The sequence below is a fragment of the Sparassis crispa genome (assembly GCF_003851025.1).
Source record: "Sparassis crispa DNA, contig_000001F, whole genome shotgun sequence".
Taxonomy (NCBI): Eukaryota; Fungi; Basidiomycota; class Agaricomycetes; order Polyporales; family Sparassidaceae; genus Sparassis; species Sparassis crispa.
Genome location: NW_020939748.1, coordinates 3239161 through 3265417, shown reverse-complemented (window position 1 = coordinate 3265417; position 26257 = coordinate 3239161). Strand labels below are relative to the sequence as shown.

At 52.9% G+C, this 26257-nt stretch overlaps 8 protein-coding genes across 8 annotated transcripts; 3 read left to right on the top strand and 5 right to left on the bottom strand.

Annotated features, from left to right (window-relative positions):
- Positions 1–85: 85 nt before the first annotated feature.
- On the bottom strand, positions 86–4436 carry SCP_0211650 (Inositol-1,4,5-trisphosphate 5-phosphatase 1; the record flags this gene model as incomplete). Its single annotated transcript, XM_027755075.1, has 22 exons — positions 86–324; positions 385–429; positions 490–645; positions 698–778; positions 832–970; positions 1024–1132; positions 1189–1379; positions 1433–1513; positions 1572–1656; positions 1709–1789; positions 1839–1848; positions 1900–1945; positions 2005–2071; positions 2122–2198; positions 2255–2346; positions 2400–2614; positions 2672–2788; positions 2907–3201; positions 3284–3350; positions 3406–3585; positions 3643–4130; positions 4208–4436. 22 exons carry the CDS (start codon positions 4434–4436, stop codon positions 86–88), a joined length of 3090 nt encoding a protein of 1029 aa, XP_027610876.1.
- Positions 4437–4916: 480 nt separating this feature from the next.
- Positions 4917–6150, bottom strand: SCP_0211640 (Protein SVP26; the record flags this gene model as incomplete). The annotated part of the gene is made up of 5 exons (XM_027755074.1): positions 4917–5398; positions 5460–5838; positions 5893–5972; positions 6031–6077; positions 6128–6150. 5 exons carry the CDS (start codon positions 6148–6150, stop codon positions 4917–4919), a joined length of 1011 nt encoding a protein of 336 aa, XP_027610875.1.
- Positions 6151–6378: 228 nt separating this feature from the next.
- SCP_0211630 (Vacuolar protein-sorting-associated protein) lies at positions 6379–7200 on the top strand (the record flags this gene model as incomplete). Its single annotated transcript, XM_027755073.1, has 5 exons — positions 6379–6394; positions 6444–6463; positions 6515–6592; positions 6643–6858; positions 6919–7200. 5 exons carry the CDS (start codon positions 6379–6381, stop codon positions 7198–7200), a joined length of 612 nt encoding a protein of 203 aa, XP_027610874.1.
- A 2334-nt stretch (positions 7201–9534) lies between these two features.
- Positions 9535–11639, top strand: SCP_0211620 (predicted protein; the record flags this gene model as incomplete). Its single annotated transcript, XM_027755072.1, has 2 exons — positions 9535–10457; positions 10517–11639. 2 exons carry the CDS (start codon positions 9535–9537, stop codon positions 11637–11639), a joined length of 2046 nt encoding a protein of 681 aa, XP_027610873.1.
- A 736-nt stretch (positions 11640–12375) lies between these two features.
- Positions 12376–15184, bottom strand: SCP_0211610 (hypothetical protein; the record flags this gene model as incomplete). The annotated part of the gene is made up of 6 exons (XM_027755071.1): positions 12376–12533; positions 12591–13253; positions 13317–14553; positions 14642–14776; positions 14841–14903; positions 14984–15184. The coding sequence occupies 6 exons, from the start codon at positions 15182–15184 to the stop codon at positions 12376–12378; spliced, it is 2457 nt and encodes an 818-aa protein (XP_027610872.1).
- A 1484-nt stretch (positions 15185–16668) lies between these two features.
- SCP_0211600 (Aspartic protease) lies at positions 16669–18168 on the bottom strand (the record flags this gene model as incomplete). Its single annotated transcript, XM_027755070.1, has 5 exons — positions 16669–16760; positions 16826–17147; positions 17209–17478; positions 17543–17930; positions 17987–18168. 5 exons carry the CDS (start codon positions 18166–18168, stop codon positions 16669–16671), a joined length of 1254 nt encoding a protein of 417 aa, XP_027610871.1.
- A 3253-nt stretch (positions 18169–21421) lies between these two features.
- SCP_0211590 (Serine O-acetyltransferase) lies at positions 21422–23191 on the top strand (the record flags this gene model as incomplete). The annotated part of the gene is made up of 5 exons (XM_027755069.1): positions 21422–22241; positions 22294–22374; positions 22429–22613; positions 22672–23084; positions 23143–23191. The coding sequence occupies 5 exons, from the start codon at positions 21422–21424 to the stop codon at positions 23189–23191; spliced, it is 1548 nt and encodes a 515-aa protein (XP_027610870.1).
- A 669-nt stretch (positions 23192–23860) lies between these two features.
- On the bottom strand, positions 23861–25876 carry SCP_0211580 (hypothetical protein; the record flags this gene model as incomplete). The annotated part of the gene is made up of 5 exons (XM_027755068.1): positions 23861–25264; positions 25312–25428; positions 25492–25593; positions 25653–25799; positions 25853–25876. The coding sequence occupies 5 exons, from the start codon at positions 25874–25876 to the stop codon at positions 23861–23863; spliced, it is 1794 nt and encodes a 597-aa protein (XP_027610869.1).
- Between the last annotated feature and the right edge of the window lie 381 nt (positions 25877–26257).

The following is a 26257-nucleotide window of genomic DNA, read 5'->3' as shown; positions in this document are numbered from 1 at the left end:
CCAAACCTCAGGTGTCATGCCTGCTTCAATTCGCGTGGTTAGAATGTATTCCTGTCGAATGTCCCAAGCGTGAATATACAGGTACTTAAGTACTATTATTGTGTGCTGGTTTATGACTGCGTGGCGGCGGCGGCGGAGGTGGTCTACGTGCTGCCTGCACGGGCGCCATGGGAGCTTGCAGTGCTAAGGTATGATATATCTCCTCTTCCGACGACGATGGAGAAGACGATAGCGGAGAATTGCTCGGAGAGTCGAACGGATTCGCGAGGCATTTCCGCGATGCTTCACGCGGGCCAGACGGAACGAAAATCCCGTCAGGGTGCTCTGCCGGAGAGCAAATCGTTACGATGAACGTGGACAATCGCGATAACACCAGAAGCGCACCCGGGTCGTTCCACCACACTGCGTCGTCTGAGCTCGGAGGCGGGACTTGAGAAGGCGCGTAAGGTAAATTAGACGTCCGCAGGCTTCTAGCAGACGGGAACTCACGCCGCGATGCGTCACTTGGGAGGGTCATTTTAGCCAGTTTCTCATCCAGCTTCTCCCCAGGCGCGGTTGATGTGACGCTCTCGAAGAGTAGACGAGATAGTGCCGCTCGTTTGACGTGGTCGATGATACGAACATCCGCATGGAAGAGAGCAAATACTACCAGCAGATAATTAGCAGTGTTCACATGGAACAATTGTCAGGGCCAAACCAGGTCGATGGTCGGACCCTTTCAGTTCAGCTCTGGAGTAAACTGAAAGATCCAGCTGATTGCCTTTGAATAGGATACGATCTGTAAAGGGATATATGATCTGCACGTCAGGAATCGGTGCCAACAAGTCGCACCTGTCCATGCTGGAATTCGCATCTTTTCTCCGGTATCATAGTTATCGGTTCCAAAGTCGTACTTGTATGTAGGACGGAAAAGTATGGGTCCCTCCTGATAGCCCACGAATACGGTGCGATCGTCCATCGATTGCTTGAGCTGTCCAAAAATTGTCGGAAAAAATGGAACGTCAGAAGTTCCACGACACTTACCTGATCAGCCGCAAGCAGGGCATCGAAGTCATCAGACAGCGCGAGATGTCGCACACGTTCGTTCTCGAGGTCAATTCGATAATTTGTGTCTGCAAGCCAGATGACGTTGCTGGATGCCACCTCAGCTGAGCGAAGTTCGACAGATACACGCATGGAAAAGCGTACTCGTGACTGTCAATGGTCTTTCCCTTCAAGAAGTGCAGACCTCTGGCAATGGTCCGATAGTCGGCATTACGTTCGTCGACATTGGCATGGCCCGCAGCAAGATGGGCAGTAATGAAGCAAAAGCTGGTGTCGTGGTAGTCGAGCCGTATGCCAACGGCCCCCTTATTGCCAGACATGCCCCGGAGACCTGTCTGTAATGAACCATCAGTAAATGTACAGAGAAGCGGTATACCCACACACGTACCTTGTGGGTTGCTGCCTCGACGTTGCGTATCACTGCGGCCAGTTCTGACTTGACTAGTACCAGCAGAGCCGTTCCCACTAACTTTATAATGAACGTTCGTTCAGTGATACTGACATTGCAGTATGAAATGGAAACCTACCTGATGACTCCGGAGGAGCACATAATCGGTCTTTTTGTCCGGACGTTTATCGAGAGTGTCCGTGATTTTTGCCTCCCATATTCGTCTGCGTTGGCATTCGTCAGTCGCAACACACAATATTATGTGCAGCGTGCTACCTCTTCTCAGGATCGGCTTGCACAATTTGTTGAGCAGTAAGAGGCACGATCTCCTGGAAACCCAAAACCAACATATCTGGACTGCGCTGGGTCAGTTGTCAACCATTGTGCATCACTATGATTTGCATACTCGGGGTTACCTAGGGATAGTCAATTACTTTGGGGTCACAAACGAGTCAGAAGAGGCTCACTTGGTCTGGGAAACAGCCACGGGAGAAGAGATTCAGACGACGGCGACTGAGAGTATGCAGGCGCGCTAGTTAGCTAGGGTATCCCCTACGACAGAATTCACTCACTCTTCCATTTAAATTCCAAGTACCGACAAAAATATTACACTGCTTAGTAGTGGAATACTCCGAGATCCTATACGCGAGCATCAGATCGATTTGTTCGCTCCTAACAGTTGGACCTACCGATGTGCTAGCGCCGCACGGACGGAATCGTGGATTGGGTCGAATATTGTGACCTGCATTTGGTTGCTCATATTCCCCTGATATAGTATGAACAATCATAGCGATGACAAGACACACTAACGAAAGCACGTACCACAAATATATCAATGGCTATTTGCTTTCCCTTGTCCTGGAAGTTGTTAATATATGCCCTCGATACGCTCTTTGTGGCATCGGAAAGGACACCTTCGCTCATCGTTAGATGCAATTGTCCGCAGGTAGCCTGAGCTTCTCCTTACCTGCTAAAGTGCGTTTCCCACTGCGGGTAAAACTGGTGTTGAGGGCTCCAGTACCAGCGTATATTCTAGACAGCGCATCGCCATTTTCTGCCCACAGCTCGCGATGGTAAGACCAGAGGGTGCCAGACTTGAGCCACTCTATGCGACTGAGCATCAGATATTGCTCTAATGTTGTACGAGATAAAATATCCTGCACGAAATTGGTGCGGTCCAAGCTATGAACGGACATGTCATTACAGGCAGACCAGAGGGTAAAGTCTATCGCAGTTTACCAGTCAAGACAGTTGGCTCTGAATATGCCCTTTTGGTCCGTAATAATCTCGTCAGAGGACGAATCAACCATTGTAAATCCGAATTTATCCATGTTCTCTCTCAACAAATCTAGGCGCCTGAAAGGGGCCAGCGGTATTAGCACTCAAACGACAGACGAACGAGATTTAGGGCTGTAGCAAATTGGGGCAGGCACAGAAATCGAAATGTGAAAGAAAGTGAAGTCATGCGACTCACCTAATTTCTCTGAAGACACTCTCATGTCCACCAATCTTCACAGCACTGTGGAAGTCGAAGTGGGTGATACCGATGGTGTCGCCCAAGACACCCTGCGCGAGCTGGAGATGTCGCGCATACGCGGCAGTCAGCGTCGCTTCATTCTCCTTGTTTCCAAGAAGGTTGATCGCGTGCACATTGCCGTACTCTTCGGTGAGCTGCGCAAAATGGCGGTCAAAAGCAGGTTGGGATGCCTGCGGACGGGTTATCTGAATGCGCTGGCCGAACGTCTGCAAACCCTGTTGTTCCCAGAATACTGTCCGGAAGGAGGGTGCGAGTAAAAGGAGTAGAAGAAACGAGGTGAAGACCGAGTATATTGGATGCGACGAAATACATACATGGTACGCTGCCACGAACTTGTACGTAACTAAAGCAGTGCTGGTCGGTGCTGAACATTGTCTCAGTCTACAGGATAGGTGAGCCTCGCATGTCACTATACATACTACATGACTACACATACCTCAACGAAGTTGGCACAATTCCCGTCGTCGTCGACACCGCGGGTGTTAAAACGAGTACCGGAGCGTTTCCACCCTAGGCGGGAAATGAGGGAGAGCGTCGCAAGAGTAGGAGATCCATTCGTCGGGGGAGCGGGTAAAGGCAACCTGAAGAGGCCTACGTATCCTTGTATTGCCAGAACCTGCACATCGCAACAGGTTCACACGTAAGACCAAACTTTACGAGGCATTAGACTCACAATGAACTGACATCGATCCAGCTCCTCTCTCTCATGCGGATCCAATCGCTCTCGGAAATCAAGAAGACTGCGCACGACGTATTCATTCCAGACAAATCTTTCATCGTATGTTCCTAGGTCCCGTCTGCCGTCATTACCGTCTGAACGCCCAAGCCGCGATGATAGGCGTGATGACAAGTCCCACTGTGGCTCGAGGGCATAGTAAAACGTCCCAGAGGAAATAATCTTGGTGAGCGGCGCGCACGGGTGCTCGAAGACGGGGGTGGCGCTCCCACTCGCAGAGTACTGGTCGCGTAAAATACTGTCAGTTTGCTCCAGCAAGGCAGTGTTAGAGACGGAATCGGTCGTCCAGGACAAGTCGTCCCATGTGCAGGAGGTCAAGCTGAAGAACGCGACCTCGTTTATTCGCACGACAGTTTCCGCGCTCGAAGCAGATGGGCGTGCGTTGCCGAGCTCGGTAGCAGCAGTTACAACCGCAAGGAAGATATCTATCACAGCAAGCGTGTTGCCAGACGGCAGTCTTCTGCATGAAGTACGAGATAACACCAGCGAGAAATGCGCTCACCATTCGAGACAGAGATCAACCCCAAACACCCCTTCACCACTCTCGTAGTCAAACGCACGGCATTAAGGAGATCAACCTGATCCTTGGGCAGAAACTCGACAACGGCTTGCGACGGACTGTTCTCAGCGGCACGAAAGACGAGTACTCTATGCGGACGTCCATGTCGTTCCTCTTGCGAACTGGTGACCAGGTACAGCGTCCGCGGACTTTCTGTCAAATACAAGTGCATTTTACCACAAGGCAAGGCAGTTCGAAATATCTAGCAGTGCCCCGGTCATATATGCCTGCGCACAAGACACAAGGGAGCTTTGCGTCGACTGACAATGGCTACTTTGTTCTACCAGAGATTTCCTCGGACTGCTCTCCACAGTTGGCACTGACAAAAGCAAATAGCAATCGTGGTCAAGAAATGACGGTCAGGTTGACAGTAGAGGGAGTTGACAGTAATTAGAACGAAGCAGCGGAGCGGTTGGTGGCGGGGGATCCGGAGAGATCCATCACAGTCCGTTTCGGGAACTCGCTCTCTACGGCGCCGAACCTTAACCTGAACATGGCAATATATATCATCATTATCACCGCATATAGGAATGGAGGAAGATGATGAGTGCATGCCAGGTACGAACTAATAGCGATACATCCATAACAACACAAGAATGGTCCAATAATCCTGAAATGATCCCGTCGGACAAGTTCTGCGCCCTAAAAAACCTCAAGTGGATCCGGCATATGCACTCGTAGCTCTCCTCATCTCCAAACGTCTGTCATCCAATGGCCTCCCCGTCACTCTCCTTGGTGGCGAACCCAACGCGAATTTGGTCAATCGGTCTGATGGCTGGGGCGAGTCAAATACCGTGTCGCCGGCGGCTAACATTCCTGGAGATGGTGGGTGTGCATAACTGTCACTTGATAACCTCCTCAAGGGAGGTGTGGGGGAGAGAAGGGGAGGAGGGAGGCTATTCATGGAGGGCACTCTCTGCAGACCAATAGAGGACTGGCCAGGAGTTGGGGAAGACGGCACACGCACAAGGCTCGGCGAGCGTGGCGCTATGATGCCCTCGGATGTGTCGCGCCGCCGTTGCTTTGGCCGCAAACGCGGCATTCTGTCGTATAAGGACTTGAAAAGCGAAGCACGAGGGCGAGTCATGATGGGTTTGGATGGTGATGTGGGAGTGGCGGGTATGATGTTGTTCTCTTCGATATTCCGAAATAAAGCATTCAGTCGGTGCACCGAAATTGGGGTAGCTGTACATACCTGCACTCAGTGGGAGGGCATTATCGTTTGCACTGAGACTGAGGAAGAGAAAGAGGGGAACAAACCAGACACAGATCCCGAAGAAAGTCGCGATCTCCGCAAATCCTGGAGCCGCCTGAGAATCTTGGGGACTACGATACGTGCGTTGAGAGCGATGTCGCGTCTCCTGCGTGATTCGTGAAAAGTAGAAGAACCAGAAGAAATGGTCCAATACGACAAGAACACACGATGCGACGAAACCGAGCGAAGAAAGGGATATGAACGGCCAACTGGCAGTGAAATTTTGGAGGTAGACGATGTGGCAGAATATGGAGAACATGATGAGCTTTAAAGGCAGAGAGTCTGATAGATACAGGAGTATATGGAGGATGATGATCCCCTGTAAAAACTTCTGTAAGCTCTACGTGACTGAAGAGGGACTGAGAATATATACATATGTGCTTCTCTGGCCAACTGCCTTGGATGTGCGCGAATGTTCTTCGATTAGTTCGGACAGCCATAATAGACCGCTCGCTGATGAAACACGAATGATGAAGTCCACAATAGCGCAAGTTGAACACAATGTATTTACCTAAAGATAGTATCACGAATATGAAGGCCATCGCAGCGCCAACGTAGCTATGAAGATAGTTAGAATTGTGCTAGCAGGACAAGCGGAAAAGTCTCACCTAAGGCTATGGAGTAGTGTCATGCCGCAAATCACTCACACAGGTAGTAAATCTGTTGGGAATTACTGTAAACTAAGGCATCCAAGCGGCAATAATGCTGGGGTGCTTGAGTCACAAGAGCAGGAGCGCGATGGGCGCTTCACCCTGACGCGTCCCACGTGGAAAGTGGAGACGTTCCTTCTTCGGAACACCGCCACCGTTCAGCACGACGACCTCTATCCAAGTACTTCCACTCCGCATATACCACTATCATGAGCAACCTCGAGAGTGAGTTATGTCATGTGTATTGTAATTTACATGATCTGATACTCCTTAGAGACTCTATTCCAACTTAAAGTTCGCTATACCTCGTCTGACTGCCAGGAGTCTATCTGACATCATTACTAGTTCACCGCCAAGTCTTTGAATCGACAAGCGAAGAAAGCACAGAAAGACGAAGGATCGGAGAAAGCCCGTTTGAAGAAGGTGGATATTCAAAGCCATAGTCAGTATGTAGATAGTTGACGTCTGTGCAGGCACTCCAGCAGGGCAACACAGACGGTGCGCGGATATACGCCGCGAATGCCATTCGGAAGAAGAACGAGTCACTCAATCTCTTGAGGCTATCAAGCCGTGTGGACGCCGTCGCGAGCCGCGTAGAGACCGCGGTGACGATGCGCCAGGTGTCAGGCAACATGACTTCTGTTGTACGAGGCATGGACAAAGCCATGGAGAGCATGAACCTCGAGCGTGTGCGTCTGATGATTCCTACCTCGCATATGACTATTAACCTGAATTTTCTGCTATCGAAGATCTCCCTTGTGATGGAGAAGTTTGAATCGCAGTTTTCCGATCTGGACGTCCAAACATCCTACATGGAAGAGACTATGTCCAATACCACTGCTGTTTCCACACCGCAGGACGAAGTTGAAGCCTTGATGAAGCAGACCGCGGAAGAGGCGAACATTGAACTGCAACAAGATCTCGCTTCGAAGGAATTTGCGTCTGTGCCAGATCTCACCCAGAAGGAGAAGATCGGTGAGGAGGACGACAAGTTGGCGGCGCGGTTGCGGGCACTGCGGCCCGCTACATGATGTCGCCGCGTTCGTTGCCGCGGACTAGCTGTGTATGTCAGGCTGTAGAAGTTGTGGGATGGGTTTTGGATAGTTGTCGACGTCGCAAGTTTATTATGTATTTCATCTACGTGTAATATCCGCATCGCTGACCGCGTTTTAGAGTGCATTCTGTATGGACAAATGGTATCTCGCTGCTGGAGGCGAGGGGAGTCTCCTTATAGTGGTAGGGGAGTTAGGTCCTAGCGGAGTTTGAAAAACCTAACCTACCGGCGCGGGCGGCCCCGCGTCATGTGCCCACTCAATGCGGCAGGCAACCTGCCCCAAATGGCATTTCTGATGTAAGCACATACCTAAGGTTGGGCACTGCACTACAGCTATTCAAATTACACACTCTGCGGCATGTTTTAATAAAAATTAGTGTCCATAACTGAGTGCTCTATATGCTCTCTAAACATGAAAAAATACTGCCTATGTACAGTTCCAGATGAGGACCACAACCATGATAACACTTATGTGCAGCCAAACCTGCACACTGGGACTTTTCTCATATTCAATGCATGTCCTGCCAGTAAAAATTACAACTGGCAGTCCTTGTGATATCATGGAAATTTCTTAAGGTTGCAGGAGAAACTCAGTGCATTCAGATGGCTACAGTGAATGCAACTGCACTGGGCCAAAGTTTTATTGTGCTACAAGAGGGACATACACTCTTGCCCGAAGGGCGAGCAGAAAATTTAAAGGATTTCTGCATGCCGTGAATGTGTAAAATTTACAGGACCTAAGCTTCATTAGTTGCCTCACAAGAAGAGTCATCCCTGCAGTTGTGTTCCTATGTCTGACTGTACTGCATGATTTGAATATAACTCTGGAAAATCATCATGGATTATGTGTAAGTGGCATGAAACCCGATATTCATACACCAAGGCACTTTGCGCAGGAGTTGAGGACATGCTGGGCATCACACAAAGATACAGAGTGAATACCTTCTCGCTCGCTCGAATTAATTTCATTTAATTTATTTAATTTCCGGCCAACCCTACCACTATAAGGAGACTGCCGGCGAGGGGAGTCTCCTTATAGTGGTAGGGGAGTTAGGTCCTAGCGGAGTTTGAAAAACCTAACCTACCGGCGCGGGCGGCCCCGCGTCATGTGCCCACTCAATGCGGCAGGCAACCTGCCCCAAATGGCATTTCTGATGTAAGCACATACCTAAGGTTGGGCACTGCACTACAGCTATTCAAATTACACACTCTGCGGCATGTTTTAATAAAAATTAGTGTCCATAACTGAGTGCTCTATATGCTCTCTAAACATGAAAAAATACTGCCTATGTACAGTTCCAGATGAGGACCACAACCATGATAACACTTATGTGCAGCCAAACCTGCACACTGGGACTTTTCTCATATTCAATGCATGTCCTGCCAGTAAAAATTACAACTGGCAGTCCTTGTGATATCATGGAAATTTCTTAAGGTTGCAGGAGAAACTCAGTGCATTCAGATGGCTACAGTGAATGCAACTGCACTGGGCCAAAGTTTTATTGTGCTACAAGAGGGACATACACTCTTGCCCGAAGGGCGAGCAGAAAATTTAAAGGATTTCTGCATGCCGTGAATGTGTAAAATTTACAGGACCTAAGCTTCATTAGTTGCCTCACAAGAAGAGTCATCCCTGCAGTTGTGTTCCTATGTCTGACTGTACTGCATGATTTGAATATAACTCTGGAAAATCATCATGGATTATGTGTAAGTGGCATGAAACCCGATATTCATACACCAAGGCACTTTGCGCAGGAGTTGAGGACATGCTGGGCATCACACAAAGATACAGAGTGAATACCTTCTCGCTCGCTCGAATTAATTTCATTTAATTTATTTAATTTCCGGCCAACCCTACCACTATAAGGAGACTGCCGGCGAGGCGAGCTATCACCGAGTGACGATAGGCGCCCTGTCCTTCCCACGTGATCCTGGTTACCCCGTCGCCGGCGACCCGTTCTTCGCACCTTGCATTTCTCGCCCCCCACGGTCGTTGCTATGTTCCTGCGAACCTTTCCCTGGGAGACTCCGGATTTTGTTCCTTCGGATTAAGCGTGAACTACCTGAGTGCTGGACATTGGCCGCCATGCAGGCATGGGTCGCACTGTACGCGTATCACACCGATTTCCGTTCATGCAGTTGAGAATGGGCGATCCCAACACTACCGTCAGGATGTTCATGATCTTCGAATCTATTCTCTATCGCCATCTTCGGGCACTTTCCATCAGCTCCCGGTTTTCGGTTGTGGGAATCCCCAGCAAGTTACGGCAGGGTCCCAGTTCGCCACCTCAGCGGAATTTGACATCAGCGCATGCATGGCAACGACCGTCGCCTGCTAGCTGCAGACTGCCCTTGTTTCTTTCTTATCAGCTTCGAGCTACGCAAGCGTCTGGATGCCTCGCCCACCCTTTGCCTTCTAACATTGCGGCCCCAGCTCCACCGCGATCGCTCTTTTTCGCAGGAGTACGGTACAATGTTCGTGCTCCATTTCGCCCTAGTCGGCGTTTTTCTACTTGTATTGGGACCGCAGGCCGTATTTTCGCTCTTCAACTCTATCACGTTTTCAGCCGTCGAGCAGTGCGGTAATTTTTCCATCTACTTTTCAGGAGGCAAGTTACCAGCTGCGCTTCCCTTGACATTGACTGTCGTGCCCTTCGACTCTACCCCAATTTCCATCGTTTTACCTGCGTCGGCGTGGGACAACTCAACTGCGACCGGTGCGGCGGTCAACTTCCTTCCTCTCGCTGCGGGTGTCGAGTTTGTAGCATCCTTGGACGATGCTCGTGGTGTGGGCACCGGGCTGGTTTCTGATGTGATACAGGTGCAGTCATCGAACGACAGCACATGTCTGCATCAGAACGAGACGACAAGACATTACGTGGTTGGAGACGACTTGCAACAGTGTGCTCCATTCAATGTCACGTATAACTCGACGGTTGACAGTGTGCCGACTATTCGTGGATTTGTCCCTCGAGGAGCTTCGTTCGCCGTAAATCAGACCGAGTCCGACGATCAGGCGGGTACTGCCATCTACATTATGGACGTCTTCCGCGAATTGCAGACAGTTCTACTGCTCAGTAACAATGCAACCGGATACCGCGAGACGACTGCTCTTCTAGCCATAGGCGGGGACTCGATGAGCTCAACCTCGTGCATCCCGTTGTTTGTGCCGAATGCGACGACTACCGCATCATCTATGGAAGCAATCAAGTCGAAATCTAAGGGTTTGACAAAGTCAGTGACTGGATTCATTTGGAATATGCCCGGGGAGCTCATCCTCTCGTATTTATCAGAGGTGATATCATCGCGATTGCAGTGGTTCCTGGGACTATCGCTTTGGCAATCATAGTTGTCGTCGCAGTGTTACTCTACCGTCGCCGCAAAGCACGGATGACCCGCATGGCGAATATGAGGAACGGCTCTTGGGAAATAGTCGAGTCACCTGATGTGGAAGGGCCTCCCGTATCCTTCGCCCGTGGTGATGCGGAAGACCTTCAAGACCTTCCCTCTTCGACTGCTTGGGACCAAAAGGAGTCACCCCAGCTGTTTACACCAATGGCAGATATTCGTGAGGATGGCGCAGATACTGCACGCTTCGTCAAAAACCCGCTGTACACCGACCCAGACATGAGCTTTGTCTCAATGTCCTCGTTTTCTCCATCCAACTCCATCTCGAGCAGTCTAGTTCTGAGTGTGCACAGTAGCAGCAGTAGCGCGCGGGGGTGCTTGGCCTCGTCCGCTCCTTTCGCCGTCTCGCTCCCATCAAACCCTAGAGCCTTCCGCCATTCAGACGGTGTCAAGCGTAGCCTGTCCAGGAGGCGCTCGAGCCGCTCACGCGTAGTGCCCACATCGCCCACATCTTCCATTTCCACAACAGACATAGAGCACATCCTTGACATGGCAACCATGTATTCCGCGGACGCGATCGAAAATCCCAACCTGCCTCTCCCGCCTCCACTCCCGGTGCAAGATACGGCACGGACGAGTGCCTACTTTGCAGGTAGACAATCCATCCCGGTGTCGTTCAGCTTCAGTGTCGAGCGCGACTCGCTGCAGCAACCCGCGATGCCCACGCTTCATCAGCCTACTGGCCCTTCTCCCTTAGCTAATACGATTCCGGAGTCCGCTGCCTCTCCCGTGCGCTCTACCCAGTTGGTCACCGTGCACACTAGGCGTGCCAGTACTCCACTGACTTACCGCGAACCTCCCACTGCGCCTCTCCCGACGTCTCCACTTCCGTCGCCGATGCTATCACCACTGCATGGCGGGCTTCGCCCGCCCAATGACTCAGATGGAGATTTGCGACTGTCTACCAGTTCTGCGATGTACTCGGTGGACTTTGCGCCGGGGACACTGCAGAGCTTCCAGCTGGTCAGTCCGCCGGGCGGCCCGCAGAGGGATAGCTTGCAAGTATGAAATGGTGGTTCATATGGACAAAGTATCTCGAGCGGGCTCTTGTTGTTTTACTATAAACTTATCCACTCACCTTCTGGCACAATACTCACTGCTCGCGCTCTGTTCGTTTATCCTGTTCGACTTCTTCTTGTGCCCCACTGGCAAACTACGTACTTTTTCCTGGCTACTCGGAGGAGTGGTCGGCCTTCGCTTTGTTGTGCCCACCTCGACGTTACGTAGTTATTGCAGTGTATCGAATCCTGCGTGTACAAGTTATGGCGTAGTATCCAAGCAACGTTCCTGTCCGTGTGCACCCAGTGCAAGCGAATATCAACTGCATAATCGTACAGTCAAGCGATGAAATCCAAACATTCCAAGGTATTATGCGATTGCAAGAACATCTACCACATGGTAACTCGTACGGAGCAAATTCGTAGTCGTAAAACGTGAGGAGTGGGCAGGTCATCAACAGCCGAGGGTTACAGCCCATGTGTAAGTAATGCCAGGAATTCGAAGTGACAAAGATTGCTGAGTATACATGACGGAATGATTGATATCCAGTAGATGGGGAATACAGAACGTATGATAGATGGCGCAGCAGATCATATTGCATAACATTGTGTCGTGCAAAACCCAAACAGTGCAACAGCGAGGCCAGCATAACGGAAGCAAATAGCTGATATGATAGAGTAGATGCGCAAGAGGAGCAGAAAAAGAATCAAACGAATGACTGCGAAGGATGGGTCGACATACGTAGTCAGTGGTTCTCCTGGACAACATGGACGAATCTGTCCAGGAGAACCCGCTTTCCTCGCTCGTCAAGGCCAGGAGCAGAGTCAAGAAGCCTTTGTACGTGCAAAAGAAGACCGAATGGACCGTCTAGCGGTATGGCATGAGCATCGAACCGATGAACAACTGTCAATACGACGTCAGCGACTCCACGAACGAGAGTTAGCGGTGATTCAAACTCACAGGTTTTGAATGTCGCATACGCCGCGTCCCCCAGCGCCTCGCGAAACGCTGCAGCCACATCTGCGGCGGCGACGGACCCATCTGCGCTCAATCGGCCCTCTTCATCAACGGTAGCGCCCCTCCATCTCGCCCGGGCCCTTACTGCCGCAGCCGTACTCCCACCTACAGTCGTTCCCACACCCCCAATCTGCAGCAGTGCGTTCTCGCGCAGGCGCGTCGGTGCCCACGACAGGCCCAGGCCCAGGTCCAGCGAGCGACCTTTGCCTGCAACCCGAGGATGGCGAGACTGCGCTTCCTGAGAGCTCACGCCGCGGGGGCCATTCGGGACAACGGGGCGTTTCCGCTCGTCAGCGGGAGAACCGGGGATGGGAGGCACCGCGGGCTCAAACTTGAACGGTCCATGAGTCGGCCGCGCCATGCGTTTGCCCGCACTCCGGCCCCAACTGGAGTTCTTCCCAGATGAATGCGATGAGGTGGGCGAAATAGGTTCCTTGTCGGAGTCATTGTGATGGCTGTTACCGCGAGAGTGGTGTACCTGGTGTGAGCGGGGAGGATTAGACGTCGCAGTTGAGCTCCCGGTTACGCGTCGTGTGAGGAAGTAGCTGGACGTGTTGACGTCCAGTTTTGGTTTTGTCTTGGTTTTGTCCTGTGAAGAAGCCAGCGCTGCTGCCTGATGAGACTTCGTACCTGCCTCATCTTTGGCAGCAAGCTCCCGGCGAGACGTACCCCTTGTACTGTGGCTGCGCTGCATGGCGTGAGGCTTGTCCGTATCCCCAATGCCCATTTGGGTCAACGCGGCCTTCATATCGCTGGTCACGACTGCATTAGCTGACAGAGGGCGTTCGAAGTCGAAGCTGCCATGTTTGGTCCGGTTTGCCCTAGCAGCTATCGCGGCGGCATTCCCATTAGCGCCGGGTAAAGCGTCCCGGGTTCTGCTCTGCTTGCTGGTCCCACTCCCACTGGCGACCTTCTCCACGGGCACCGGGCCAACGGTTGATCTGGATTCTCGCTCACGCTCCCGGAGAGCGGGTGAACCAACTCTGCGGGGGTGCGTGATGTGTTCGCGATCCCTCTCCCTCTCTTTCTCCTTCCACCGAATCCCCTCCCGCTCCTTCTCTCGCGATCGTTCACGCGAACCCCACATTGCCTCCTTCTCCCTGTCAGAGGGCGCACCGGTAAGCCTCGGTGTTCGCAACCCACACAGCGGAGAGCACCTCCCTCCCAGGTCAATTGTCTCTGTATCGGTGTCGTGGTTTCGTTCCAGATACTCGCCGCGGGTGGTCAGTAGATGGATTGGGGGAGGGCGCGCGGCAGGCGCAACGACGTTGGGGCGAGAAGGCTTGCCGGAATCTAACCGACGGTCCTTGATCGTTCTCTCGATGTCCAATGACGGACGCTTGTTCGATTCCTCATGGGACTTATGAGAGGTGGATCCTGAACCGGAATGTGAGCCCCAGAGAGGATGGTTGCTGGTTACGCTACTGGGGAGTAAGGCAGCGGGCGCTGATCCAGGAGTAGGAGGTCGAGACTTGGGCTTTCCGCTGTCCTCGAAGGACGCCTTCCGCGGACTGGAGATGGAAAGCCCGAAGAGGTTCATCTTCTTTCCCTTAGAAGACAGAGAGGTGGGTTCAATGACTGTGTTTTTGTAGACTGGGGTGGAACGAGGTTTTGGAAGTGCCGTAGCACGAGGGTCAGCTGGTGTCGGTGTCCTGGGTAGCGGCTTGACAGTAGTGTTCGTTGCGGAAGACAAGGGTCGGGAAACGCTGCGTGTAGTCGGCCGTGGAGCGGAAGACGATGCACCTGTATACTCATCCTCGTCCTCTATGCTTGCACGGCGCGCATGCGCGGCAATAGGTTCCCTGGCTAGAGGCATCGGCATGTGGCTGACGGCGGCGTCGAGGGAGCGCGACCGACGTTTCTTTGAGCGAGAACGCGAACGCGATCGACTCAAAAAATTAACGATCTAAACATTCCAACACGTAACGCGTCGGAGTCGCGTGAAGCACGCGTTGTCGGCACTGAAATACCAAAGACAGATGGAGAGGACTCACCCTCGTTCCCAATCCCCTTCCCTGCCTCTCTTCTGGTAGGAGCTCCATCATTTGTGTATCCAAGTTTGCGAGCCGTGTGTTCAGGTTTTTGTCACTACCCCGGAAGGCGAATCTGGGATCTTCAGGCGCTCGCGTCTACGGTAAGCCGTTGGAGTAATGTTAGCACAGGCTGATGCTGCTGGGGACGGCGGGAACGGACCTGGACAGACAAGAGGGTATGGACACGCTGGGGCTTGCTGTTGGAGCGAACGAGAGACTGAAACTGAAGAGGAGAACGGAACCCAACACGTGTTAGGCACGTCTCGAGACCGTCATTTGGGTGAGGCGTGTTGAAGAACTCACATCTCTGGTGAACCTCACACGAGCAGCGTCAATCAAACCTAAGCTCCGTCTTCTGTCGTGCTGTTCAGAAGGAGCCAATGCATGAGCGAGGTGCACGGCGGAGTCGAGTAACGAAGTGGACGTCGTGGACGGTGGTGCTAAGGACGACCCGGAGAGACAAGAGTTGTCTGACTGCACGTCTGACGATTCTCCAGGCGACATTGGGTGTTCCAGGGGCGACAAGGGGACATATAACGATGCGTGTGTCGAGCGAGGGTGTGCGGTATATATCCAACAGTAGCACTATTAGCAGATCTATGTGGGAGAGGTTCGTAGCAGGCGTGAGAAAAACATATCGCCTCTCTCCGCTGTTGCCGTTTGTCATTTCGACCACTGCAGCCATGCGACAGCCTCCCCCAGCCGCCACGTAAATCTTCCTACCTTCATTACGGTCGCTTCCATCTTCTCCAACTTCCAGCTCTGGTACAACCGTCACGCAATACGGCATGGGGTCATATGCTCTCCCAGGACGTGTGCACGATCAGTCAGTCAGACTCAGTCTCGCCGTGTCTCGCTACACTTTCGCCCCGTATCTCCATCCTCGAGGACGAGTTCGTTCTACCTTCCTCTATTTATGACGGTCCAATCAGCCACGCGTCCTCTAACGATTGATACGACTTGGGTCCGAAGCTCTAACTGGCAGATATTCCTACTGGTTCCCAGGTACTTTGCTTCGTTCTTTTTCTAGAGAGGGTTTTTCCTTCCGGTCCAAAAATTCCCTCATGGCCTAACTTCTCGTGAATACTTCAGCAGCTCCGACCGTGGGTGCAGGTGACTGGATACTCTATCTAGTTGTCGCTCCCAGCTTAAACTATCCGTGACCAGAACAACAGTTATGTAGGACCAGTCACGCGTAGTGGGGTGAGCACCTATCAGCGTCTACTCTGGGAACTTCAAACTCGCTCGGCGCCAGCGCAACTCCAGCTATTAAGCTTGCACTGGTGTTGCGCTGACTCTGATAACGATGTCTGATTGTCGTCCTAGTACCAACAGCTGACGTCATTTGGCACCCAAAACTTTGATACATGTGGCGTGTCCTCTTGAAAGGCAGGACACCTCTTCCGCCGGCCCGTCCTGCGACACATTGGTCTCGATCGTGGTAGCTGGCACGTCCCTTCGCGTGTGTCGCGTCCGCACTGAGCCACGGTCCATGCATGGATTCATACTCTGAAAGTTTCAGGCACTAGTCCATACAGCTGCAGCAAGGCTCCAGAGGTTCCTGAACGTTGGAGCAATGCGGGGAAAACACCTCTACGGTGCCGGCAACACACCATACAAACAACTCGATCATTGGGATCGACCGGAAAGTAGTGCCTGGCCATGTTCTTGACTTCTCTCCGCTCGCGTGACAGTCGCGAGGTCGACCTTGAGGGTCGCGATGCCATTGATGCAGGGTTGCAACGTTTCTGCCTCAGGATACCTGCATATATATGTAGCGACTGTGGCGATCGTCTTGTCTGCGGTCGCAGTTCTGTATACTGTTTGTGCAGGGAGTACGTGTTTGGGGCAACTTCTGTATGGTTTTTGTCAAATTCGAATTGCTCCTTCTGACTCACTTATGAAGATGTTTACATGTGTGCTCGTACTCAGAATATGCCACAATGTGATGAAAAGGTGTGTATTCGACTATAAACCCCAGAAATAATTTATGCGAGACTAGCAAAGCCCACACGAGTGTTTCCAACATCGAAAGCAGTATAAACGTTCTGCAAAAACACATCTCCCAAAATCCAGAAACCTGCACGAGGAAAGGAGTTCACATGCGTTAGCACAGCTCTAACTGGTTGGCAGCTTCCTACTCACCAAGAGACGGCTGACCCATAAGCCCACCCAGGCAGTTATTCGACCCATCGTTCAGCGGGCCCTTGTTAAACGTCTCAGGGCTAACGGTGAACACGGTCCCACTGATGGTAATGTTAAGCGGCGAGACCGCGTCGCACGGGATCGAGTATGTCTCCTGCCCGTCCGTGCCCAGCTTCTGCGAGCCCGGAATCGTCGCGTACAGTTGCTCGACTGACTGCGTGTCGCCGACGATGAGCGTCGTGCCCGTGTCGACGATGCCGGTAATGTTCGTGACCGCAGAGCCGTTGAACGCCATGGCATCCACACCGATCATCCAGAAGCCCTGTGCCCAACACGAGCGCGTCAGCACGACTTCAGCTGAAGCCCGGGAGCAGGATACTCACGTCGCCGGTGAGGTCCGCGTACGTGAAGTCGCCCGTGTACAGTGCGGGATTCACGCCACCGAGGAAGAGCTCGGACCCGTTCTGCGCGAGCTTAAATGCGAAGACGGGCTCGTCGGTCGCGTTCTCGGCGATTAGCGACTGGAAAAGCGGGTCCGCGTTGTATGCCGAGAGGCTTTTGAACGCCATGCCCAGCAGGCCGTCCGAAGGCCTGTTGGGCGCCGCGAAATTATTGGACAGCTGCGTCGCGGCCCCGAGCGTCTGGTTCGTGACCTGCAGCAACACGCAACGCAAGTGTGAGTTCATCTCCGTGCACTGCGCCGCAAGCGGGACTCACGGTGAAGCCGCTCAGGGATACTGTGTCGGTGTACTCCGCGCCTTGCACGGTCGAGCCGTCGCCGTACTGGAGCGTGAAACCCGTGTGGAGGTCGACGGCGGTCGTGCTCTGGTTCGGGTTGTAGAGCGTGTGCCCGGAACACGACGGTCCGCATGCGGACCCGGGCACGAAGAGGTCGCTGCTGCCCGTGTCGAAGTCGACCATGAACGCCACTGGAGGCGTGCCGACGGTGATATTGCCGTACCACATCTGCCCGCTCTGGACGCCGATGAGCTCGTCGGCGCCTGTGGCGCGCTTATTGGCGGTGGTGCCCGCCCCGGTTTGCCCGGCGAGCGGGTGCGCAGTGCCTGTGTTGTGTTCATAGGCTGCCATGCCTGCGCGGTATTTCCTGTGTGGTGCGAAGTGAGTAGACAGACAGACAAGAGGGAGACGGTGGGTGCATACGCAACGGCAGACGCAGCATGATTTTTGAGACCTTCTACATCAGCAATTCCACTGTTGTTGAAGGTTGACCGTTTGTTCAATGCGATGCGCATATTACGAGGTTTAGCCGGCTGAAACTCGACGGGATGGGAAAAAGATAGCACGGGAAGGAGCGTAGCGACGAGACCGGCCGTCAAAATCATGGTGTCGATGAGCAGGCGAAGTGCGAAAGATATGTTGTGTAGGATTGTGCCAGACAATGCAGGTCAGCGGTGAAAACATCATGCTTATATACACAGAAAGGTCGGAAAGGGAAGAACGGGATCGCAGCAGACGGAAGGATATGGCGGACGCGTCGGGAGGATGTGCGGGGCGGGATGCGCTGCTGGTTAGTATTGCAATCCCATCCGGGCCTCTGCCCGCGCTCAGCGCCGCAGTTACAATCCAGCAATTGTGATCCTGTTGTCAGAAACAGACTTCGAGTGGGACTGTAAGGCGCACACTGCAGTGAATAAACACCAGGAACAAGAGCAACTTTCGGTCATAATCCCACAACACTCAGATATCGGAGTAGCAGGCGCACACGAGGTTCTAGAGAGGCGAGAGGCAGCCTCAGGGCAACGGTCAAAATCGCAATCTCATCCATGCCGCACGCCCATCGCCGAGAATCTGTCGGGATGGCACTTGCGGGACACGAACGGTAAAGTATGGCGGCCCACTAGCTGCGCATCCATACGGAGCCGTTCCAATTTGATAACGGAAAGCTTCTTCCTCGCAGCCGGACACTGCGAGGAGCGCACCACCAGAGAATGCTCCTCACTTAGCCGCCCAGCTTGGGAGAACCACGATACTCATCACCTAGGAAAAATGAGACCTTGCATGATGAGAAGTCCACGAAGACATGAGAGTTGCATGCGAAATAATGGGCGCCTTGCCGGTCAATGCGAACATCGCCATTACGCGCATAGCTCGCTCCCCAACCAGGATGGCATTTTCTGTCTAGCATTCAAAAGATCGACGAAGGAGGGTATAACGGTTCTCGATGTTTGTGGGCACCAGCTGGAGGACATGGTATGTAAATAACGAAGCCAATGAATGGTTTCTTTGACTACTCACCCACTCGAATGCCAATTGTAGGATCTCCGGCATGGTCTGAGTGCTCAACTTCCTTTTTTCTGAGGGTACGTCCCCAAAGTCAGCTTGAGAGACTCAGGCCGAGCAATATTGACCTCAGTGTAACTGCAGTCCGCTGAGCCCAGACAACCGGGATTGACCGCAGGATTCGCTGCCGCCGCTGTGCGAGATCGAGGTTACGATTATTATGTGAGAAGCGTGGGTGGTGTAATTACTGAACTGCACAATCAATCCATAACAGCGACAGTGCGACAAGTAGGGTCCTGCTGCCGGATACAGAAATCGAGTGAGATTGTTAGGCCGAATCGCAGTTTAGTAATACTAGTAGCAACAACAGAAGCAGCATTTAGTCGAAGTTTCATAGAATGCTCGGGTGTTGGAGACAAAGCGGGAGGCATTCATGAGGTCGTGGTAACAAGAGGCGGCCTCAGAGCACCGGTCAAGGTCATATCGTCCGTGCTGACGTTCATAGCCGAGAATGTGTCGGGATAGCGCGTGGGGGACATAGGCCGTAAAAACAGGCGGCAATGTGGGTCTGCGTTTCTATCGAAATCTGACAACAGGAACTTTCTTCCTCGCAGTCGCGGCACCAGCAGGGTAATTCTCCCGGCTTAGCCATACAGCCTGCAAGAACCACGAAGCTCGTCAGCTGGAAAAAAAATGAGACCTCACATGATGAGACGAGTCCACGAAGACATAGAGCTGAATGCGAATAACGGGCGCCTCGTCGGGCAACGTGAATGTCGCGTAAGCCTTGCTGTTACGCACAGATCGCGCCCGCATCAGGTTCTTTCCTGTCGTGCATCAAATTCAAAAACCCAAAAAGGTGACCCGTTCTGAAGCGATATCTTTCTAAGCGACCCCGGATGCGCCTGAGCATGACGTATTCACGAGCTGTGCTCTGAGCTTTCAGTGGACTTGTAACAGAGAAGAGAGTCGAGCACGCACCTGCCTATTCTGCAGGCAGTCCAAGTGGCATATCAGGCACTAGACGCGTACACCTCAACGCGTCACCTCGTGACCTGCTAGGATCCGTACGCGTCTCGACCGCCAATGCGGATCGGACCTGATGGCCGCTATCGCGTAGCTGTCCAACAGACACATCCCTGTGAACGCAATTGCTCATCTCAGGGCTAGAGAATGAGAAATTCGAATTCAGAGTGCTGCCTTATAGAGGCTGTGGGAGCCCGTCCGCCTACGACATTGCACACCCTCTCTCACCTACCCTGAGCTGCGGGGAATACGAGCGACTTCCTCGTCATCGGCCAAGCAAGGGAGTGTAGCGCAAGATAGGCAAAATTCACGGTAAAAAGCCACAGCTATGGCGGCGTATCTTTCAAGAACCAATTGTAAAGCCTCCGGTGCAGATCGGGAACTAATTGGCTGGGCTTTTGGGCGTCATTACGGTCTTTTCTTGGGATGTATTTTGGGCCAGTTGGCAATCCTTCCGCGTCTCGGGAATTCTCGGTGACCATGTATGACCCAAAGATGAATTTCATGGTACAGCGTGACGGAGGAACTCATGGCAAGAATCGAACTAATTGGCGGATCGACAGAGTAGGGTCATGGCATCGCCGCAGGGACCGCACTGGGACCGCCAAGCAGACACCTTAAGCATCCAGCAGGCCGTTTCAGTGCAGGTGCGTCCTCCACATATTGTATGTGCTGTCAACTAAGCGGGGCAAGAAGGTCAGTAATATCCACGAAAGCAAAGCCAAGAGGACTTGCGGATACCTGTCAGCTTCCTGGACCTTAAGTATTATATTCGAACGGGATTTCTCGGATGCGCCTGTCTTGTCACTTCCGACAGTATGCACCGAAGGTGGTTTCAAATCCGAATAGCTGGAGTAGCCGAAGACAACTCATCATGGCGTGCGCACCAAGTCAGGGTCTTCCCAACTCGCATGGAGAGCAAATGTTCAACAAGATTCTCCTCTGAGAAAGTGCGCCACGCGCGCTGATTTTTTCGAAGAGAATTTGCTGAACAACGTATGTTGGCTACCAGAGATGAAGGCGGTGGACGCGACGCGCCGACTTGGGCGCACGCGTCGGCGGAGCGGCGCTGAAGTCACGTGGAGGTAGGTGCAATAGTGTCGCCATCGGTCTTGCAGGGTGAATTACGACGAGCTGCACGCAACATGGCGCCGACAACAGACATCTCCTCTCCGCCCCTTCTTCCCTGCGTGACTTCTGCACGTCACCCACGCTGCGCTGTCGCCAGGCTTAAGAACCCTTCTCTCCGCATATCCCCGACTTCTTATCCTTGCCCGCAGCAAAATTTTCTACCTACCTGACCATCTGCCTCTCTCCAATTTCTCTGCAATGAGTTTCGCAAAAGTAGGCGCGAGACGCATCAAGTTACCTGGTCGCAGGCCCACAAATCGATCTGCAACAGTCCAGGCAGCGTCGCCATGCGCGAACCCGCCCCCGCGCACTGGCGATCGCCCGTTCTTTCCGTGCGTCGAAGCTCATGCCGCTCGCGAGTCTCGCATTCGCAGCAGCATATTGGGATCCCCTCTCTCTATTTCCTCGTCCTCCATGTCCAAGTCGGGGGGCCCAGAGGTTCCCTACGCCCGCCCTAGTCCCACATCATACAAGATCTACCACCACGAGTCTCCTTTCCCGCTCACCTATGCAGACCCCCTTCCGTCGTTTGATATCGCCTATGAGACCTGGGGTACCCTTTCTCCTGCAAAGGACAACGTCATCCTCCTCCACACTGGCCTCTCTGCTTCTTCGCATGCTGCATCGACCGAAGCCAATCCGTCCGATGGCTGGTGGGAAAAATTCATCGGCCCAGGACGTGCACTTGATACAAACCAATTCTTCATAATATGCACGAACGTCTTGGGCGGATGCTACGGCTCAACGGGTCCGTCGTCGTTAGACCCTACTTCGGACCAGATATACGGTACCCGATTTCCCGTCGTCTCCATCTTGGACATGGTGCGCGCGCAGTTCTGTCTCTTGGATCATCTAGGCATCGAGAATCTCTATGCGAGCGTTGGTTCGTCGATGGGTGCGATGCAAAGCCTAGCAGCAGGATGGCTATACCCAAAACGAGTGGAGAAAGTGGTCAGCATTAGTGGGACAGCGAGGAGCAGCCCAAGCGCCATTGCGATGCGATTCGCACAGCGGAGTGGTAGGAGCATTCATGTATGCCTTGTGTACTGCATGTGCTCATATCTTCGCAGTGCTAATGGCAGATCCGAATTGGAACAATGGATTCTACTATGACGGGCTCCCACCACACACTGGCATGAAGCTTGCACGACGTACGATTTTTGTCGTTATACCACTTGCGCATTCGTTGACGACTGTTTCTCCAGAAATTGCGACTATCACATATCGATCCGGTCCCGAGTGGGATATCCGATTTGGGCGCAAACTGAGACCGCTACAAGAAGTCCAGGAACTGGGACATGAACTCGAACATCCACGCAGGCATCCATCAAAACCGCGCATGCCTGCATTGTGTCCGGATTACATGATAGAGACTTATCTCGACTACCAGGTATGGCCAATGTGCACACAGTGCGCTCTGCCACCGCAGCTGACCTCCTTCCTTACAGGGCGAGCAGTTCTGTCTCAAGTACGACGCGAACTCGCTCATCTACATCTCGAAGGCGATGGACGTGTTCGACTTGACGCTCCCCGCGCTCACTGAGCTGCAACTGGCTCCGGCCCCCCCACGCCCGCTCGGGCCCGAGTCGTCCGGGCACGCGCATCAGCACTCGTACCACTACGCGCAGCGCGGACACTCTCGCTCGCACCCGCCGCCGCCGAACCCGCCGCCGCACCTGAACGCGCTCGCGGAAGGCCTCCGCCCGCTCGCACACACGCCAATGCTCATCCTCGGCGTGCAGAGCGACATCCTTTTCCCGGTCGAGCAGCAACGCGAGGTCGCGGACGCGCTGCACATCGCGGGGAACAATATGGTCAGCTATTACGAGCTCGGCGGTGTGTGGGGCCATGATACGTTCTTGTGAGCATGCCGTTATTCTACTCATGCAAGTTGGTTGCGGGTGCTGATCTTCTTTTAGGCTGGACGTGCAGAATGTGGGAGGCGCGATTCGTGGATTCTTGTCTTAGGACGTCTATGCTACGGCTTGGTTGAAGACGGCATTCGGTCTAGTTGCATCAGCGCTCTCTTCACCCCCCGCTCTGTCCAGCTATGTTATCGCTCCGAGAGTCGCACCTTGCGTATTGGTACACGATTGCCGGGACGTCAATGCGAAGTTTTGGAATCGGGATCACGAACTATCTATGGTTGCACGATTACGACTGCGCGCTCGGTGTGGGCGCATCTGATATGATGTCAATTGGTGATACCTTTGGCTTTGTTTGACTCGGGCTGATACTTTGACGGATCGTGGTAACATGTGTACGTAGCAGTCTTGGTAGGCATGCTCATGTGAAGAACGCAGTTTACGCGCGGTGGAGTTGTTTGGCTAGATCTATTTCAAAACTCTGCTGCTGCTGAGCACTGGCAGGTAACTTGTTACATGTTATTTCCGATATCTATCGGGAGGTGTCTAGCACTGGTTACAGCGATACATGTGGGGAGACATAGCATAGACAAAGCACGGACAAAGCAAGGGATAGAACATGTACAGTACGTTAGGAGGATAATGAATATCATACGTATTGCATCGACAGAACGCCTCACTCAGATCTATAGGACTGTCGCATCGTTTTACGACTCCCAGCAGATACGCCTCCGTTTCTTCCGAGACCGTTCGCCAGCGTGACAAAGCCAGCCTAGTTTTCATAGTCCCCTGATGATGGCAGAGGCGGCGGCGCAAGTTCATTGGGATAAGCGGCACGACGTTGTTCCCCGTCTCTCTTCATAAACTCCTCGAATTTCATCACCGCCTCCACCATCCCAGGCGGCGGCATAGTGTAGTATGAGCGGTACGGCTGATCGGCCTCGTGGATCTGATATTGGCATGGAGCTAGGGGTTGCAGCAGTAGAGACCTCGCCGGGTCAGGCGGGGGCTGGCTAGCCACCACCTGAGGATGCGATCGTCCACCGACGATCCTCCCCAACGCCAACGCTTGATCCGCCTGCTCACGAGTTAACAGCGGATATTGAGGATATATGTTACGCGGCGAGCGGACTGGGGCCGGAGCAGGGGGTTGCAACAGCAGAGGCAAGGCCAGGTCAGACAGCGGGGGTCCGCCGTCCGGTACAAGCGGGGCAAATAGCGTGCTCCGGGGATCCAAGTCGTCGGGGATAGCTATGTGCTCGATGTGATCTGGGAGCGTGACAGGAAAAGGGATGTCCGGGCGCGCCTTCTCCCATCGCGCCTTGATATGGCGGAGCGCCATCTCCAGCCCGTCGCGGCACATCCAGTGGGCATTGAGACACTGCTCGAAGTAGCGCTCCATCTCCCCATACGCGTACGCGAACACCCAGTCGCGCGAGGCCGCCTTCATCAGGCGGTACAGCATCCGGGACATCTTCTCCTGCTGCTTCACCGTGATGGGCAGCGGGGTCCGCTGTCGCGCTTTGGGTTGCATCCAGGTCGGGATACGTGCGCAAGACCACAGCGGTGCGAAGTAGACGTGTTCCCATCCCGTAATGTAGATCTTAGGCCTCGAGCCGGACATATCCACCACGATACGCGACATCGAGAGGTCGCTGTGGCATAATCCGAACGTCTTGCTCTGCAGAATTGTCATGAGATGCTCGTGCGCCTCGGGAGACAGGGAGGCCGGCACGTAGAATCCACCGGTGTGGTAAGGGATCAGCGCCTTGAGGCGAGCCCAGGTCTCACGGATAAGTCGCCGTTCATCAAGGGTGGGGTCTGGCTTGCCAGGCCAGCCGGTTCCTTCGTCATCATCCCCGGCTGATGGTCTGCTGAATATAAGATCAACACGCTGCGCCAGCGCATAGAAGTACTCCAACACAGTGTCCTTGTAACGCTGGGGTGCCATCCAGAGTAAGGGTCCTTGATCAAACGCGGGTGTAAGAAGCAATGGGTCCGGGTAATGTACGTTGTAGGGAGGATATTCGAATCGGAAGGGGGTCCTTCGACTGTGAATATATTCAGAGCGGAAGTTGAACATCTTGACTAGCACCTTCACGATTTCCTCGCAAATCGCCTCGTGTTGTTCGTCTGAAAGAATCGGCCACAGAACATCCAGCGATTGCCCGTTAATCTATCGCAAATGAGCAATTGCTGAAGGAAACATTATCAACTTCTTACCATCTCCAAGATTATCATCTCTGTGCCAAGACCCAGGGAATTTGAGGCCATCTCTAATAAGTTGACCACTCTTGGATGCGGGACACCGATTCCCTGCGCAGTTTCTGACATATCAGCCTGCGTCAAGAGAAACAATGAAAATTAATGGGAAGAGCCAAGAGCGTGGTGAGAACAGCGCACATATAATTCTGACATGAAAAATGGCCGACCGCTAGGAAAACAGACACGGAAACCGGGTGGTCCTTTTGGAACCGATAACGGCTTGAATTTCACTTCAAGCATCTTGCATGAAGTGAAGTCGTGAACAAGCGATGTCATGTCTTAGAATTCAGAACGCATACCTTCTCTCCCGCCCATGTGACCTCCTGGAGAGATTCCACTACAGGTCTAGGGCATACGAAGTCTTCGGATTGTGACTCTGGAAGTAACACGGTATGCGCGAACCGCGCCGCGGTGTTCTCGATGGCGCCACAAAACTTTCTAAGATTCTGCACGTATCCATGTCAGAGCAGCTACATCAGGCCTCCATAAATTCGCATACGATCTTGGGTAATGATGCAGACATTGGATCAGTGGCAGACGGTCAATGTGGAAAGGAGGAATGTTATGGCGCAGAGTGAACAAGTCATTTATCGGTGGATTGACAATAACAAATACATGACAATGCTTCCGTCATGGTCGCTACGAGGGCATGGTCAAACGTAAGCAGCATCCGTCGGCGCTGAACACGCTGACCTACATCTAGACAACCTGGAGGAAGTTCAAATCTCACTGAAATAAGTCTCTCAGAGGGTGCATCTCGAGCACCAGCATCATAGTTAGTATTGAAGAGACACAAAGTGAAACAACGCACAGCGATAAGCGAATACTATCCAGGTCATAGAGGTCACAATAGCGGCATTGACAGCAGCCACGTTGAAACCTCAAGGTAACACCGTCGAGACCA